At 39.5% G+C, this 16,017-nt stretch overlaps 1 protein-coding gene across 2 annotated transcripts in view; it reads right to left on the bottom strand.

Moving 5' to 3' along the window:
• Positions 1–14,378, bottom strand: part of eng (endoglin) — a 38,798-nt gene extending 24,420 nt beyond the window's left edge. The window contains exons 1-2 of one of the 2 annotated variants that reach the window (XM_023419552.2): positions 14,271–14,378; positions 13,044–13,246 (exon numbers count right to left, since the gene is read on the bottom strand). In XM_023419552.2, coding sequence (XP_023275320.1) covers positions 13,044–13,101 — 58 coding nt within the window. In that variant the 5' untranslated portion in view covers positions 13,102–13,246; positions 14,271–14,378. The remainder of the gene's footprint in view (positions 1–13,043; positions 13,247–14,270) is intronic. The other variant, XM_023419553.2, reaches the window with a different exon arrangement.
• Between the last annotated feature and the right edge of the window lie 1,639 nt (positions 14,379–16,017).

The raw sequence follows: 16,017 nt of genomic DNA, 5'->3' as shown, positions 1-16,017 counted from the left end.
CCACTGACTTTTATGATGTATTTGGTCTGTTTACCCAGAAGGCCACAATCCCTCAGAGAGAGGAGATGTGGAGTAAAGCAAGTGAGATGAGACAGAGAGAGGAACAGGCAGGGAAGGGTTAATAGGAAATTACAAAGTTTGGAAGGTCAACAGGATGTGCCTTATTTAGAAGTGGCACTAATCAAAGACCTTGGTTGAGGCAATGTCATCACCAGCAGTGGAGGAGAATGGACAGAGATGGAGATAAAATGGGATAGAAAGTGATGAATGCAGTGAACGACAGCAAAAAAAAGAAAAAAGAAAGAGGGAGCTACGGTTACATAATCAGCTCTTTCTGCTGTTTTTTGTTGTCTCCACAATGAAACTGGGTTGGTATAATGCACTCTTAGTCATTTGATCAATGCACTTGTTCATATCATCTTTGGCCCACAGTATCAGTGATGCAGTTTTATCACAGTTATGTGATTTTTAGAATTAGTTTGTCTAATGCTGCTCCTTGATGAAAAATGTTGGAACTGATGCGTCTTTTCTCTGTGTTCCATGGAAATACATCTTACTACTGCCCATTGGATTTAAGGACACATTTGGAAGTAATTAGGAGATTTGGTGGAGTGGGGGAAAACAACATCTTCACTGTTTCTCAGTCTTCTCAGCTTTGGACCGCAGCCTCTTGCAAATCAAGATGGAGAGCCATCCATGCTCCTTTGCCATCCCTCTTTCCCTCCCTCAGCCCGGAGGTCAAGGCTGGTTTCCTGTTATTCTGGCCCTCTGTGTTAATGTCTGTTGCTCAATATCCACATCCATGAAGTTATTTCTCTCCTGTTCTGCTGTGACAGAGTTAACGGCCCATGACTGTCGACCGAGAGGTCTTGGTATAAATCACACTGACTGCGCAAGACTGTGTGTGTGTGTGGGTTGTCTGCGTACATGCATGTGTCACTAGTCTCCTTTTTACGAGTCACCATAGGATATGAAGAACATTCATTTTGCCCTCTTGACCCCGGAAATGCCAATGGCCTCGCTAAGCGGTTTGCTGGTAAATGAGGTATAGAAGAACCATTCCATTCCCTGTCCTCTTTATCTACTTATATCAATCCCCTCCATTTCCCATTCCATGAGAAGACATGTTTATGGATGTTGGTGATTTCCATTTAGATGTTAGGTATGAGGGGGAGATGTGAATAGAAACCATTAGGGAATTAGGGGGGACAGAAAATAGGCTCAATTCATGAAAAGTGCATATAATCAAATTTGATATTATAGTTTGCTTTTATTCTTAATGCAAAATCAATGTCAGTAGTTACTGTTGTCATATTAAATAGGTATTATTAAATAAATTTGTATGCATGATTAGACTACTACTAATTACCATATTAACATCACTATATTGCGACATTAAAGGGACTTAATAGGCACTTTAATTCAACCGGAAACATATTGAACACATTATAGCAAACTGATCGAATGTTTATAAAATTAAAACCAATGAGTATGCAGCCAAAATCGATAATGGCCAATTTGCTATTAGTGAAGTAGCCTTTGAAGAAAGCACATTTTTGTGGACTGTGCCAATATCTGGGAGTAATGAAAAACCTACTATATGATGCATTTGCATATGCATAAAACTGCCCTCGGCAGTTCTGCTGGTTGTCTGCAGCACCCTGAAGCCACAACTCTGAAGCCACAACTAACAAAATGAATAAAAAATACCACCTGATCCCTTTACACGTCCAGGGTCCATCTGCTCTGGTTTTCCTAACCTCCAGGGCATTCCAGAAGAAGATAGGAGACTGGCTGACCAAATCACAGACATCCGCTTTCCGCATGTGTTCAATTATGCATAGTACCATTAAGCCAGCACCGCTACCAAGACCATTTTAGGACATCTCAGGATCAGCTTGACATTAACAATGTTCTGCTTCAATCAGTTTATAGGCCTGCTTTGTTAAGTTTAGCTCAACATGCTGCATTTCATCAGGTTGCTGTACATTGTCAGTTCAAGTTTATCAACTTTAACTTTAAAATGTCTGCTTCAGCTGTAGGTAGGCCAGTTCAGGTTAACTTTGTATCTTATGCAAATAAGTTACAATGCTAACATTATCATTTTAGCAAAGGGAGGAACTAACTGTTGATCTACTGTTTCTGTTAAACACATTTTGCAGCAGTGGATGGCCACTTCAAAATGATTTCTGCTGCTGCAATGTCCTGAAGTCGCAATTACACAACTCTGCAGAGGGCTTTTAATTTGAAACAACAAATACAGGAGGTGGAGTCATGTGGCAACAGCCCAACACCCAGCCAAGGCGAGAGGGAGAGAGAAAAAAAACAGAAAAAGAAAGTGAGGAGAGTAGGTAGATTTAACTAGCTGACATTGAGATATACTTATTCACACCGACCACACTACCCAGGTACAACAAAACCCTTCATGGTCGGACTGGCCATCGGGATTCCCGGGACAAATGCGTGTGGGCCAGTGGATCATCATAAAAGCTTTTATTGGCATGGTATTAGCATGAGAACATCCAGTTTGACTTCACTGACCTGAGCAACCTAAGCCACACCTCCTCTTCCCAATACCAGTGGATAAGTCTAAGGCTGAATTTCTTTCCCAGTCCAATCCTGAAATCTTTCCCTCTTTTCCTGTACTGAACAGAGTAAATCAATTACAATATTTATAGACTGCAGCTAGCCTGACCTACACCATCCTAGTGTAATGTGTGCATCCGAGTGTTATCTCAATTTTTTTTATTCATTTGTTTAAATTAAAACACTTAAAGTAAAAATGTAATTGAAAATGTAATTAATTGAAGATGCCAACCTGAACCTAGGAAATGAAGTTTCACTGTCCAGGAGGGACCCACATAATTATGTGTTCCATAGCTGAACTGAGTGGTTGAGCTTGGGCGTTACTGGAGACTTGAGGTGATTTATCATTATTAGGGATCAAAGTAGCCTTACACAGTGCTGACATCCTGTATTTCTCCGTCTTCTTCCTCTTTTCCTCGAAATAGTTTGAACTATAAAGCTAGAAAAACTTCTCTAAAAAACTTTAACAATGGTGAAACACAGACAACTCCCTGACTCTCCAGTCCTTGCAAATTTTAAGCAGTGCTTGTGAATGCAAAACAGAACATGTATATTTCGAAGTTGGGTGGACCAAATGACATTATATTACTACAAATGCTGTAGGAAATTACTTTATTTATTGTGGGCGCCCATGGAGGCATTAGCAAGGCCAAAAAGGCACTGTAGGTTATGTGAGCAGTGCACTCAGAGCTCCATCCCACAAGCATTACATTATGCTAACAACCCATAATCCAGCTTCAGGGTGGCATTCACCACACTATGTTTAACATTATGGTGATAAGAAAAAATGTGTTTCCACCACATTCTATATAGCAAACTGCAATGAGCGTTCTCCTAGTGGGAGTGGAGAGAAAGTGAAGTGGCAAACCTAGAGTGGCTGGGAGTGGAGTGATGACAGAACACCTTAAGTGATTAGATGAAAATGTTGTCGCTCCACTCCATTGACATACTCTGAAGCAAAGTAGCAAAACAAAATTAGTTCTGGAAGTTTCTAAGGTTTATATCTCACCAATTATTCTCATCCTGCCTCAGTCTAACATTAACTAGTCATCACGCTTGTGTAGCAAAGTGCACTTTAGTACAAATGCTTTGCTTGCTTCATGTGTCCTGGAAATGGTGAAGTACACTGTGGCTCCTGGTTGTCCACGACTGCACAAAAAGCAGAAGTACATATAGAGGCACTGTTCATTTACTGTATATCAGATATTATCACTTCTTGTTTTAGACAGAAAAGCATCTCATTCGTCAGCAGAAATGAAAATAACCTTAACTACATTTAAATTTGACAGAGTTCGGGTAATAGGGATAATGACCAGAGAGAAGACTGGAAACCGCCCAACAACTTACTTTGTGGAAAAGTGGAATTTCTTTGATAAGATTCATAAAAAGTAAGATTGTTTGCAGTGAGTTGCTATGGACATATTTTGTATATTTATGGTGCTTTTCTATAAATACAGTGATTTGTGAAGCTCTGATACATTCAATTTTAGATTAAGATTTGTTGTTAGTATTACTGCCAGTGCTGTTTATGTCATTTGGCTACTTCTGCCAGTAAATGAAAGATCTCAAGAGCTGCCTGCCTGTTCGTAACACTGTTGCCTCAACTTTGAGCATCTATGCAGTGCCGAGTAACGTCAGGCAGTGGCGAGCCCTTGAATCTCAAATTGCTATCACACCTTAACTAAACGTTGATTTAGATTCTAGGGATTGAGTACCTGCGGCCCAGTAACTAGCTGCCTTTTCACTCACCTCAGGCAAGAAAGCAGGCAGGCTTGATTTCATGCCCCGTCTTTCATGCCCTCCCTCATTGTCAGTCACTGTGGAAAAGAGCATCAGCTCCTTGCCTAGAGTTTAGACGCACAATGAAGAACTGCAGAACTTTGAGCTAGAGAGTATGGCTGCATTTCAAAGAGAGAGAGAGAGAGAGAGAAGAAAAAAAGAGGAGGGGAAGCCCTGACAGCAGACAACGTCAAGACCAACTGTCTCCCTCGGTCCCTCGGGGAAGAGTAAACTGTTTGTGTCCAGGGTCGGGCGACGGAGTCATGATGGGGAAGGGGGAGGGAGGGGTCAGCGGCCCTATCAGAATTAGTCGGAGAGGGAAAGGGGAGCTTCAAGGCCTGCTCAAGCCCCCCTTTTCGACTCCACGTACACACACACACACACACACACACACACACACATATACACACACCTATTGTCCCAGCGTTTCCGCAACTGCAGATTGAGGCCTGACCATCCACAGGAAGGTAAACAAGCTCTTATCAGTGCTCTGCAGGGGCCTGCACTGTCCCCTGGCCTCTAACCCCTGCATACTACACATTACACACTCCATACGACACACAAGCTTCCTGACCATCTCACCTCCCTCTCCTAAGTCCTGAAATTCTATCAAAAAAAGAAATTGCTGATTAGTCTTGTCAGTTTAATGGCTTAAGACTTTTTTGTGTGTGTGTGTGCCTGTGTGCCAAGTTCTGCTTCCAGTGTTTGCTGGAGAGGAACTGAGGATGTGATAGCGGGTCTGGAGACAGCCTGTCTTCACACTAGCTCTGTTTACACCTCTGGGAGCCATTCATCCGTCGTCTCATCGTTGTCGGAAGCCAGCGGAAAAACAAGTCCAACAGTGGCGTATGGAAGGTCTATGGCTCACTTCCTCCGTTGTTCACTCACTCTCTTTATGCCCTGTCTGCTCCTAGTCATTAACAATCCCATATTCTTTGATGCAGATTAACTCAATTGCATGGATTGTGGTTATTCGTTCTCAAGTCGCAACTGCAGGCATTAAATATGCCTGCAGTTGCAATTTTCATGGTGATGCTCATATATACTCAAAGGTGATCTATTATATTCCAGACACCATCAGTTACTGGGTACGGTGCATCCTTTCCATTCACTTATGCGGTTAGATTTTCCCCTCAATACACCGAAAGAACACTAGCAAAACACAATTAATCATGTGAGTGTTAATTGGTGGATGGACAGACTAATTTAGCAAGTTTCATTCTAACTGCGTGCACCCAAAGCAGACTAAGCGTTAGAGATTCATTGCACAGTGGTTGCTCCCAATCATTCAAGATTGATGTAGCTTTGCACAACATATGCTTGGTGTAGAACCAACAGAGATTAGCTCGTTTTTCTTGACTGATTTTTGCCAGTAAATATTAATGTGTTCTGACATGAGGGCGGCATAGTAATGACGGCTTAGAGGTTTTTTTTTTGTTTTTTTTTTACATATTTAAAGTGAATGAAGTCAAAGGTACAATCCATGATCCAAGTGTAAAGGAAAGGGAAAATATACAGGGCTGGTGAGCCTATCACTCCCAAATCGACTGACAGCTCTTTTAATACTCACACACCAAACAACCAGATATTCTATCCTGAGGCAGTTAAGGTTTGTTGACATCAGTAAAAGAAGCATATTTTCCATTATGATGAGCACAGAAGCATAAAATGTATATTTTCTCTTTATATGCGTTAAGATACATTTGAATTTGTATGATCACAAAAAAACTTACGAAGCCTCTAAGAACATAACTTTTTTTGGATCATCTCATAGAGACAACTATGAGACGGCTTCACGTTTATGATTTCATTTCCACAATTTAACTAATGGATGTGTCTGGAGTTGTTTGACAAGTGTAACTTCATTCCCTCCAGCGTCTGTGAAAAGATTATTAAATATCACGAATTTGACTGTTGGATTTGTTGTAGTTACAGTATACGAGCAGATTAAAGTAATCTGTCGGCTGTCTCAAGGCTTTTTCCTTGAGTCACACATTCTGCTTTCTGACATACAAGAGAAATATGAGCAAATGAAAAACCCAGTGTCCAAGGAGGATTTGCTCATCACATCAAACATACACACACACACACACACACACACACACACACACACACACACACACACACAGACACACACTGAGTACACAAACACAGTCAGACATCAGAGAGATTTCAGCTCTCTAAATACAGATTGACCAGTGTGGCACCTGAATCAACAGGAAAGCTACCCACCCAGTGCTTGAATCAGGAGGCTCCGCAATTACACAACAGTCAGCTGCACACAGCACATTGTCCACCACTGACCACTTTAGAAATCAGCATGGTCTATGCAGACGGAAAATATGTTGTCTTAAGGAAAAATGCCAAGTGCTTATTACCAAAAAAAAAAAAATTTCATTAACATTCTCTAAAATGCTATTTGAGGTAAATATTCATTCCACAAATGATGATGTTTGTTCGAATTTCCTTTATGCTAAGAGAAAAGTTCAAAGCAAAGGCTCTTCCTTTGTCGTGAAGCATTTTAGAATATTTTATCTGGGAACACTTTTGTTCACCAGTATTCAGCCAAGGAAGATTAAAGGACAGATACTGCCCTGCATAACAGTGCTGTCATTAATTAAACCACTAGTGAATAAAGTTTTTGTAAAATAGAGACATATGAGGTAGCATACTTTCTTGTTTTGCTGGAGATCTGAAGCCCTCCCAGAGGTTTCTTTCACCCCACTTTGACTGTAAGACATGGGTGAGTCAGCTGACCACCATCTTAAGTTTTCCCCCCAAATTCACTCCTAATACACAGGTACATTTCTTGTGTTTGTGCAGATCCCGAAGTTAACCAAAGGCAGACAGACCTAAAGATAAGAGTACATAATGCCATGCCTTATCTGCGCAGACGGCAGGCATGTTGACATGGGCACAAGTGGTCGCCATGCTGACGAGGCGTTTATCTCACCCACTACTAATGAGCCATTCAGTGCACATGCAAATGCATCATGACAAGCTTTGGGCCAAACGGCGCAAGACCTCAGAGTCACAGGGTGATGATGTTCAGTAGACATTCAGTCAAAGATTTGGCAAAAGCTTGAGATCTATACAATCAACAGTAATGATAAACTAAAGTCTTCCTGTACTTAGATGATTGCTTTGGAAAGCAATGCTGGTGTGCCATTGAGGGTATACAATAAGAGGGACCCAGTTATGTAACACATAGGTAAGGGCCAAACACCATTTACAGTATGTAAGTGTTATTGCTTTCAGCCTTTTCAGATTTTCACCGAAAAATACATTTTCTTTCTGCATTAGGACACTTATTTAACACCATGTACAGAGACCTGGGTCCTCTTATGGTGACAACTGCGTAAAATATCTTTCCAGTAATAGAAAGTGAAAAGAAATGGGGAGATTACACAAAAGAGATGCTGACTAAGCTGTAGATAAGAGTCCTTCCGAGTAATAAAACAATACTACTACTGAAACTTGCACGATTTATCTGATTTTCACCTGTTTATATTATACAAAACAAATACTGATAAGTTCAGGGATTTATTAAAAAAATTTAAGACAGAATGAGATTCTCTACTAAAAAGTGAAAACAGACTAAAAATTACATGCCGCAAATATCATCATTTGTATGATACTTAGACACTAAAACCATCTTGATAACTCATTAAGTGCTAGCCAGTGAAAATCATGTGGAACAAACAGAAGAGAGGAACACAACATTAGTGAGGCTCCCTCGCACTGCATTCTGTAGTCAAACAGAGGAAAAGCGAGGCAGTCAGAAATGGATTGTTATTTGGGAGGGGCATAACACTGAAGGAGATTGAAATCGGTCTGAGGCAGCGACAAGTGGTCGCGTCTCCCTGCCACCCAGTCTGACTGCAGGCAGAGCTGGCTCACTACAGTAAAACAGGGGAAGTGGACTGTTTTGACTCTCAACGCCATTTTTAACATGACGTTTTTTCTTATTCTTTCCTTTTTTTTTGCTTTTGCTTTTGGCTTATTCTATTACAGCATGCCTTCTGAAAAATCTTTGTCATGTCTTTACATTTCTTTTGCTTTTCTTTGTAAATCCTTGACATCCCATTTCTGTCAACAAACAGATTCCTCTCTTTTCTTTTTTTGCCTTTATATTTTGATAATTTTACTACTTTCTTTTTCTCTAATTACTCATAGTCTTGTATTTTCACTTTGTCTATCTTATGATTTAATTCCCTTGTTTTATCTGTCTTGTCCTTTTTCCTATCTCCCTGTTTCTTTAATCCCCTATTTACTTCTCTTTCCCTACATCTCCCTTCTGAACCACTTATCTGCTCTTTGACAGTCACAAAAATTTGACCCCCCACTCCCTCACTGTCTCCATGAATCAGTCTTTATGAATTCTGTTATCTCTGTTTGTCTGTCTGTCTGTCTCGCACTCTTTCCCTCTTTGAGATCCATTTTCTGACAGCCCTCCCTCCCCCTTCAGCGGCTCGCTAATCACTTTTGTACTTTTCCTTCAGCCCGTGGAGGGAGACTCTGGGGTAGGCAGAAATGCAGCAGGCGGTCTGGCAGTTAACATCATGATGCCTGGCTCCCACTGGGAAAGTTCTTGCAGCAGGGGGCATATTCAACACTACTTCCCTGCCAGGAAATGCCGGGCACGAAGTGGATAAAATCACTAAATACAAAGACTTCAGTCAGACACAGATAATTATTTATGTGTCCAACTGCAGTTGGCTTAAGTGGTAGTGGTTATTGTGCTTGCCATTATAAAGTGGTCTGAAAAATATAAAAATGAAATTCTTTTCCAAAGGAGGTGTTATACAAGTACTGTACTTCCTGCGTAATAAGCAGCTTGGGAGACAGAGTGCTTTAAAGGCCAATCACTCTTCCAATGCTAGTTAGGAAAGATATGAATATGCTAAAAATTATAGGATTCAAAAGCCTTAAAGGGGCACCACACAAACTGTATACATGAAGATCAGTTGTATAATGTCTTTTGTGACTCTGGAGGAGCTCTATCGAATCCGAGAAAATAACCCTGATGGAGTCACTCAGGTTATCTCAGCTTGGGCTTGGAAACTACAACTTTATATCAGAGCGCCTCTGTAACAAAGTGAGGGCTTGGCGTTTATAAAACCAGGGCGTTTACCAGGTGAAAAAAGTTTCCTCAAATGTGCTATTGAGTTGCATTATGGGAAATGTAGGCATGGGGGGGGGGCTTTACCCATACAATAGAGTAAAAGTCAGGATAAAATGACTTCTCTTGCTTCAATTTCTACCAATACCCCAGGTTTATGGAAGAATCATGCAAAATCACTGCAGAACCACTGCATGTAACACGTATTGATAAGTAAGTTACGTACATTGTCGTGGCTGAGACAGACATTATCACATCCAAATTGAGAGGTGCCAAATTATCTTCATTAAATACCTAGACAACACAGCTGAAAAGAAGTGTTGAATAGTAACATTGCATTAACAGAGTGAAATAAACAAGATTAACAAAAGAGTGATATCCAAACAGAAAATGAAAAAAAGGCAACACAGTTGGAAGCCTGAGAGAAAAGGCAAGTCCTTGCCATGTTTTATTAAAAAGGAAGGTCTCAGCTGATCCAACACAAAGGAAGAACAAATTCCACCATTGCACAAGCTTCACAGCCTGTATGATCTTGGCACAAACAAATACCCAGAGTTAAATGACTAAAGAGATTTAGATGAATTGTGGCACCACAGGTGCTCAGAGATAAACCCATAGGCTGGACCATGCAAGGCCTTCAAAACAAACAGCAAAATTTTAAACACAATTAACCACACAGGGAGGCAGTGTAGTGAAACTAAGACTGGTGTGATGTTGTCTGTTTTACTGAAGCCTGACAGAAGCCTGTCCAGAGATTACGGATGAGCTGCAAACATGAAAGAGAGGCCTGACTGATCCCAACACATTGGGAATTTTAATAATCAAGCTGAAAGGTGAAGGCAGGGATGATCTTTTCTAGGTTTGAAAGACGTACGCAGGGGTTGATCTCATAAATAATCCAGATCTGAGGAGAACAGGATCTCATGACAGAATGCATCTGTGTTCGTCAAATTTCAGGGTAAGATTAAGAGTTGTGTCTGGAGTTCTTTTGCCTCCAGCTGAAGAAAGGCAAACTGAAAGTCAGTGCTGGAACTGAAGAACTGGAGTCTGGTGGGTTTAACAAGATAACCACAGTTTTACTCTTACCCTTCATAAGGAAGTGGAAACATTTAGAATTAAGCAACAGTCTATAAGTGTCATATTACTGCCTATCTGACTAACTGACTGACTCAAGAAAAAAATACATAAGCACCACTTCATCTATTAATCAGCCACTCATCATACTGCAGATGAATGCAGGCCATGGAGTGTTTGCGTTACTTTAACTGCTGTACATTCAAACCATTCTCAGACATCTACGATCGTTTAAGAATCCCAATAGCCAGGACCTGATAAAGGGTCACTTGTAAAAAGTTTAAATGAAGCTAAAGCAAGACTGAGCTCAAGTAAAACACATTATACCATGCCTGCAATGGGCCAAGAGTGTCATGGGATTTGTTGTAGGCTGCAGGCTATTTTGGATTTGCTTATACTTTTTCTGTGTTTACTTCTTCTTTTGAGGAACTTTCACATTGTGTCTGCTCACACAGTGACTTGCAGCTGGCATGGATGCTATTAAAAACAAACAGACCTCGAATCCCAGTGAAAATATGGGTTCTGTATTTTTTTTTCACAGTCATATTCAGTCTGGCAATGTGTAAATCTCATTTCATATAGAGTATACTGTCGGCCTTAGTCAGCCTGATGTCTGTGCTTCATTTGTTCAACAACTGCATGGTACTAAGCCCAGGAGACAACGTCAGAGAAAATGACAAATTAATATGACAAAACTGGACTATATGATGACGACTAAACAATAAAGAGATAGACGAAACTCATACGTGTCACACCAATGTTTTGATTAATGCGTCAACATTCAGCACACAGGGTCAGAGTCGCCTGCTGTCTGAGAACAGTCTCACAGCTCCCTCTGGGCCTTCTCCTAAAGAGGCTGCAGCAGATGCAAAAATAAGATGGAAAATAAAAATTCTTGGAACCTCTTTCAAGAGATGAAAAAATGATGCAAGTACCGGACTATGTGTCACAGAGGCAATTAAGGCTCCACCAGTAGACAGCGAGACTGATCCCCTGCGGTGGAAGCTACATGAGGTCAACTCTCTGCAGGTCTGCCAGTTGGCCGAAAAATACCTCTGTATCCCTGCCACCAGTACCCCTGCTGAGAGGGTGTTTAGCACTTGTGGCAATATTGTGATTTGTCATACAGTAGGTCAGCGCTGAAGCCAGATTCAGCGAACAGGCTTGTTTTTCTGGCACATAATCTTAAAGGTGATGTATGCTTGCCAAGGCCACTTTGCCTTATTTAAAAAGCACATTCAAAATACCGGTTTATTTTTCTTGTGTATGTTTAAGGACCCAGTGTATAAAAAAGGTTATTTGGCTCTGAAGTGGTTGTTTCACCTTCAAGTACAGCATTGAAAATTATTGAAAAATGAATGCAGAAAGCATAGGTTATCTCATAATTTTTTACATCTTACAGTTTAGTTCTCGCAGACAGTGGGCACAGATCATCTAAAACTATAACTTACAGAAGTAAAACCACCAGACCATCAGGCTGAATAGACCAGTTAATGTCTAACAGATTAAATTAACAATGTTTGTAACTAAAACTGACAAACAATGCACTTTTGATATATATATATATATATATATATATATATATATATATATATGTGTGTATATATATATATATATATATATATTTTTTTTTTTTTTTTTTTAATCAAATCAATAGACTTTGATCATTATTAAAGATATTTTCCCAAACTATATAAGCATTGTTTTATTATTAGTTGAAATCCATGTGGCCACCCCAAATGCTAGATTGCTGCAGGGAAGTGAGACCGAAACACCCCAAAGCAGCAGTGCAGTCTACTGGTAAGAGCATCAGGCTGGATTATGGCCTGAGGGCAAAGGGAAGGTTTCAGATCCCTTAGCTACCTTGTAGGGATTACAGGTTTGAATTTGATATGGACAGTCACAGGCAGCCTCTGGAGGGGGCCGACAGAGATGGGTCGCATTAAGTCTGTGAGCTCCCCACAATGTTTTCTTGTTTCTTGTGTCTGGACTGTCCTCATAGAAGATGTTCTTTTATCACTAATACTGAACTGAAAGATTACACAGACAAAAGCCTCCCAGACTGATTCGGTTGTTCAGCAGTCTGACTATTATTTGGAGGTACTCTGGTTTTGAACTTGGCTCTTGTTCTAATCAAATATTGTATGCTACAAGAGTTGTGTTAAGGACAAACCATCATTCAAGCCAAGGGACTCCACATTTATTTTGCACATAACCTCTCTGTACAGGCCAACTGTAAAATCCTGATTTAGAGTGCAAGAAAAAACAAGAGCAAATAATGAAGTGAGAATGAAGTGACGTCAGAACAGAGAGCAAGGACAAGATTAATATCTTCGTTTGAACTTTAGGATGACAAAAACATCCCCGGGAGACCTGTCTAAGATTATACACTTCTATATAAATTCATGGCAAACATAGCATTAAAATCCACTTATATAATATCTAAATGTTGAAAATAGTGAATATCAGTTGAGAAGCTTACCAGAGGTTGCAACAGTGATGCACAGAAGCAGGGCAAACCGCGCCACGTGAACCTCCATGTCTGCTAAGCTTAAGTTTCAGGTGTTGGTAGAGGGTGAGTCTGGGTCTCTGGGGTGTGAAGATACTCAAGAAGTGGTTGAAGTGTCCTTGTCTAGCAGCAGAGCAGCAATGACTGTGGCAGCGGAGGAGCAGACAAGTTCCAGTCTTTAAAGGTTGAAAGGTCAGGGGAAAAATACAAAAAAAAAGAAAGAAGCAGAGATGTGATGGTTGACAAGGATGTGACTAACTCAAGACAATCCCATTGTCAAAACAAGTATTGTATGCAAATCTATCTCCTATTATCCAATGCTGTGGCATTAAAAGGTTATAGCACAAATATATTCTCTGATGATGATTAACCACACATATGGTCATAATTATTGATGACTAACATGAATATTAATAGTGCAGCTTTTTGAGTAAATGCAACAGAATAGCCAAGAGCACATAAGGGGCATTGCACAACCTGACAGTGAAGGAAATGTTGCTTAAATGTCTTAAATTCCTTGAGGGGGATGACACGGTTTTTCTTCCTGAGGCAATCCCACAATATTTCTCTCCGTCTTCCTTGTGTACAATGAGGGTCAGAACCTAAGGGTTATCTGGTGGTCACCAACTTCTGGCCGACTGTTTCAGGAAACACTACGACATGGTTTTCTTAAAATAATATCACAATGCCGAGATCAGATAAGACTTTCGGAGACTTGCTCTTGTTATATGATTCATATAGAGGGAAAGGAAGAGCCTGTGTAAACTGTTTATGGATTTCCCAAGGAAAACAAAAAAAAAAGTCACGTTGTTTCCCGCGAGAGAGATGTCTCTAACTAGCAACACAAATCCTCAGTGGTTTTCTTTTATAAGTAAATGAAATACTTAATAGGTGAAACGCAATTGCGTCCATTCATAAAACTAATACACTAATAATGATGAAATTAGTAGGGAGAAATATAAACTTCATTAGACAGACGACGTCATAATTCCTTGTTTTCACAGCTCAGACAAACGTTATTTAAGCTTGTGTCAGCTAATGTTAGGCATTTCATAGCAGACATACAACGGACTGGCAGACTGAGGAAAGAGTTTGTCTAACTTACTGCCCTCTAGGCTACAAGGGAAATAAAATAGAGCACACATCCCTGAGGCAATAGACTTTAAAAGTGAACACAAAGTTATGAATCACGAAGCTTACTTTTTAGAAAAGGTTGGCTGTCTTGAGCGAGGCAGGCTTGATAATCCACAGGCGAGGATGTAGCTGCACTCAGCAGTGTTAACGGTGTCAGGACTTTCCAAACTTTTTGTGCTGCCTGGGCGGTGCAGATTTACTTTTGTACCCCTCCCACCGGCCTCCTTTTTTTTCTTGGTAAGTGCTGCCCCTGTCAAGCATTGTCTTATCTGGTAAAACAAAAAATAGGCTACGAGTGAATCTCAACTCTGCTATGTGATAGACTTTTACTGTCATCTTCTGTGGAAGTTTCGACTTTATGATCATAGAGATACTGTCTGTAACCGTCTTTAGCCCCCAGGCATCTGGGTGATATAAACTTACTAACGTTACACTAAATAACAATAAAATGTTACTGAACACTTCAACACCAAAAACTTACAGGTATAAGAACCGTACTCCATTCTGAAAAGACACCGAATCTGAAGACACACTATCTCGTAATTATGATCGTTTCTCATAATTATTACTGACAGTCTTATGATAACTAGAAAATCACATGATATGCAACTCAGATGGCATAATAACCAAATGCCGATCTCATAATAATGAGAGAACTAACTCATTACAACGAGATAAGGCTAAGGGCGTAGGTTTAGTCTCAGCATTGGAAAGGACGCAACAACCCCGCCAACCTTCCAAAAGAAAGAGATTTTTGACCTTTTAATGAAGTCAACTAAAAGGTTTATTAACATATGGTTATGAATATGCATTTAGAAATGCCCGTACGCAAACGGATTAGGCTATGTGTACATATGTTGAATTTCCATAATTGACATATATGTATATATGAAGTAAGATTATATATGTATATACGGAATAGGTTATATATGTAAAAAAAAAATACATGGGAAACCTGTTAAAAATTGGAACCCTATCACATATTGACATATATGTCTAGCTATTAGAAACATGAATTTTAGTATGTCTGTTTATATTATAGGTTTATATTGTAGACATGTGTTACATAAATCTATAAATAATAATATAATCTCATAAAAACGTCAAAAAAGCCATAGTGAGGCATAAAACGTAAAAAAAAATGTCATGGCATAGTGAGGAGTAAAAATGTCTAAAAACGACATAGTATAGTATTGCATAAAAGCGTCAAAAAACGTCAAAGTATAATAAGGCAAAAATTTGTCATATTATACTAAGGCATGTGGGAGGAAGCTTGAGTTGGGTTTGAACTATTGACCTTTTCATTGGGATGCAACAACTCTAACCAGTTCACCACAAAGCTTACTGATAGATATATTGTAGATTAGTAATCCATAATAAAGTCAAAGTAGAGTAAGGCATAAAATCATCAAACAACTTCATAGTATAGTTAGTCATAAAAATGTAAAAAATTATCATAGTTTAGTAGAGCATAAAAATGTCAAAAACCGACATAGTATAGTAAGGCATGAAAAAAAAAAAAAATCATAGTATAATGAGGCATAAAAACGTCAGATGATAGTAAGTCATAAAATGGTCAAAAAACATCATAGTATGGTAAGGCACAAAATAATAATAATAATAATAAAAAACAGGTTTAAAAACCTCAAAAACCGTCATACTATAGTAAGGCATAAAAATGTAAAGAAATGGCATAGTGTATTGAGACATAAAAACCAAAAAAACCATCATAATATACTAAGCTATAAAGATGTCATAGTATATTAAGGCCTATAAAGTGAGAAAAACTACATAGTATAGTATGGCAAAAAAA

Source organism: Seriola lalandi, unplaced genomic scaffold (genome assembly GCF_002814215.2).
Source record: "Seriola lalandi dorsalis isolate HSWRI2012SDOR001 ecotype SW California unplaced genomic scaffold, Sedor1 jcf7180002054606, whole genome shotgun sequence".
Classification (NCBI taxonomy): Eukaryota; Metazoa; Chordata; class Actinopteri; order Carangiformes; family Carangidae; genus Seriola; species Seriola lalandi.
Note: the sequence above shows the minus strand (reverse complement) of the source record. Positions and strands in the feature narration are given on the sequence as shown.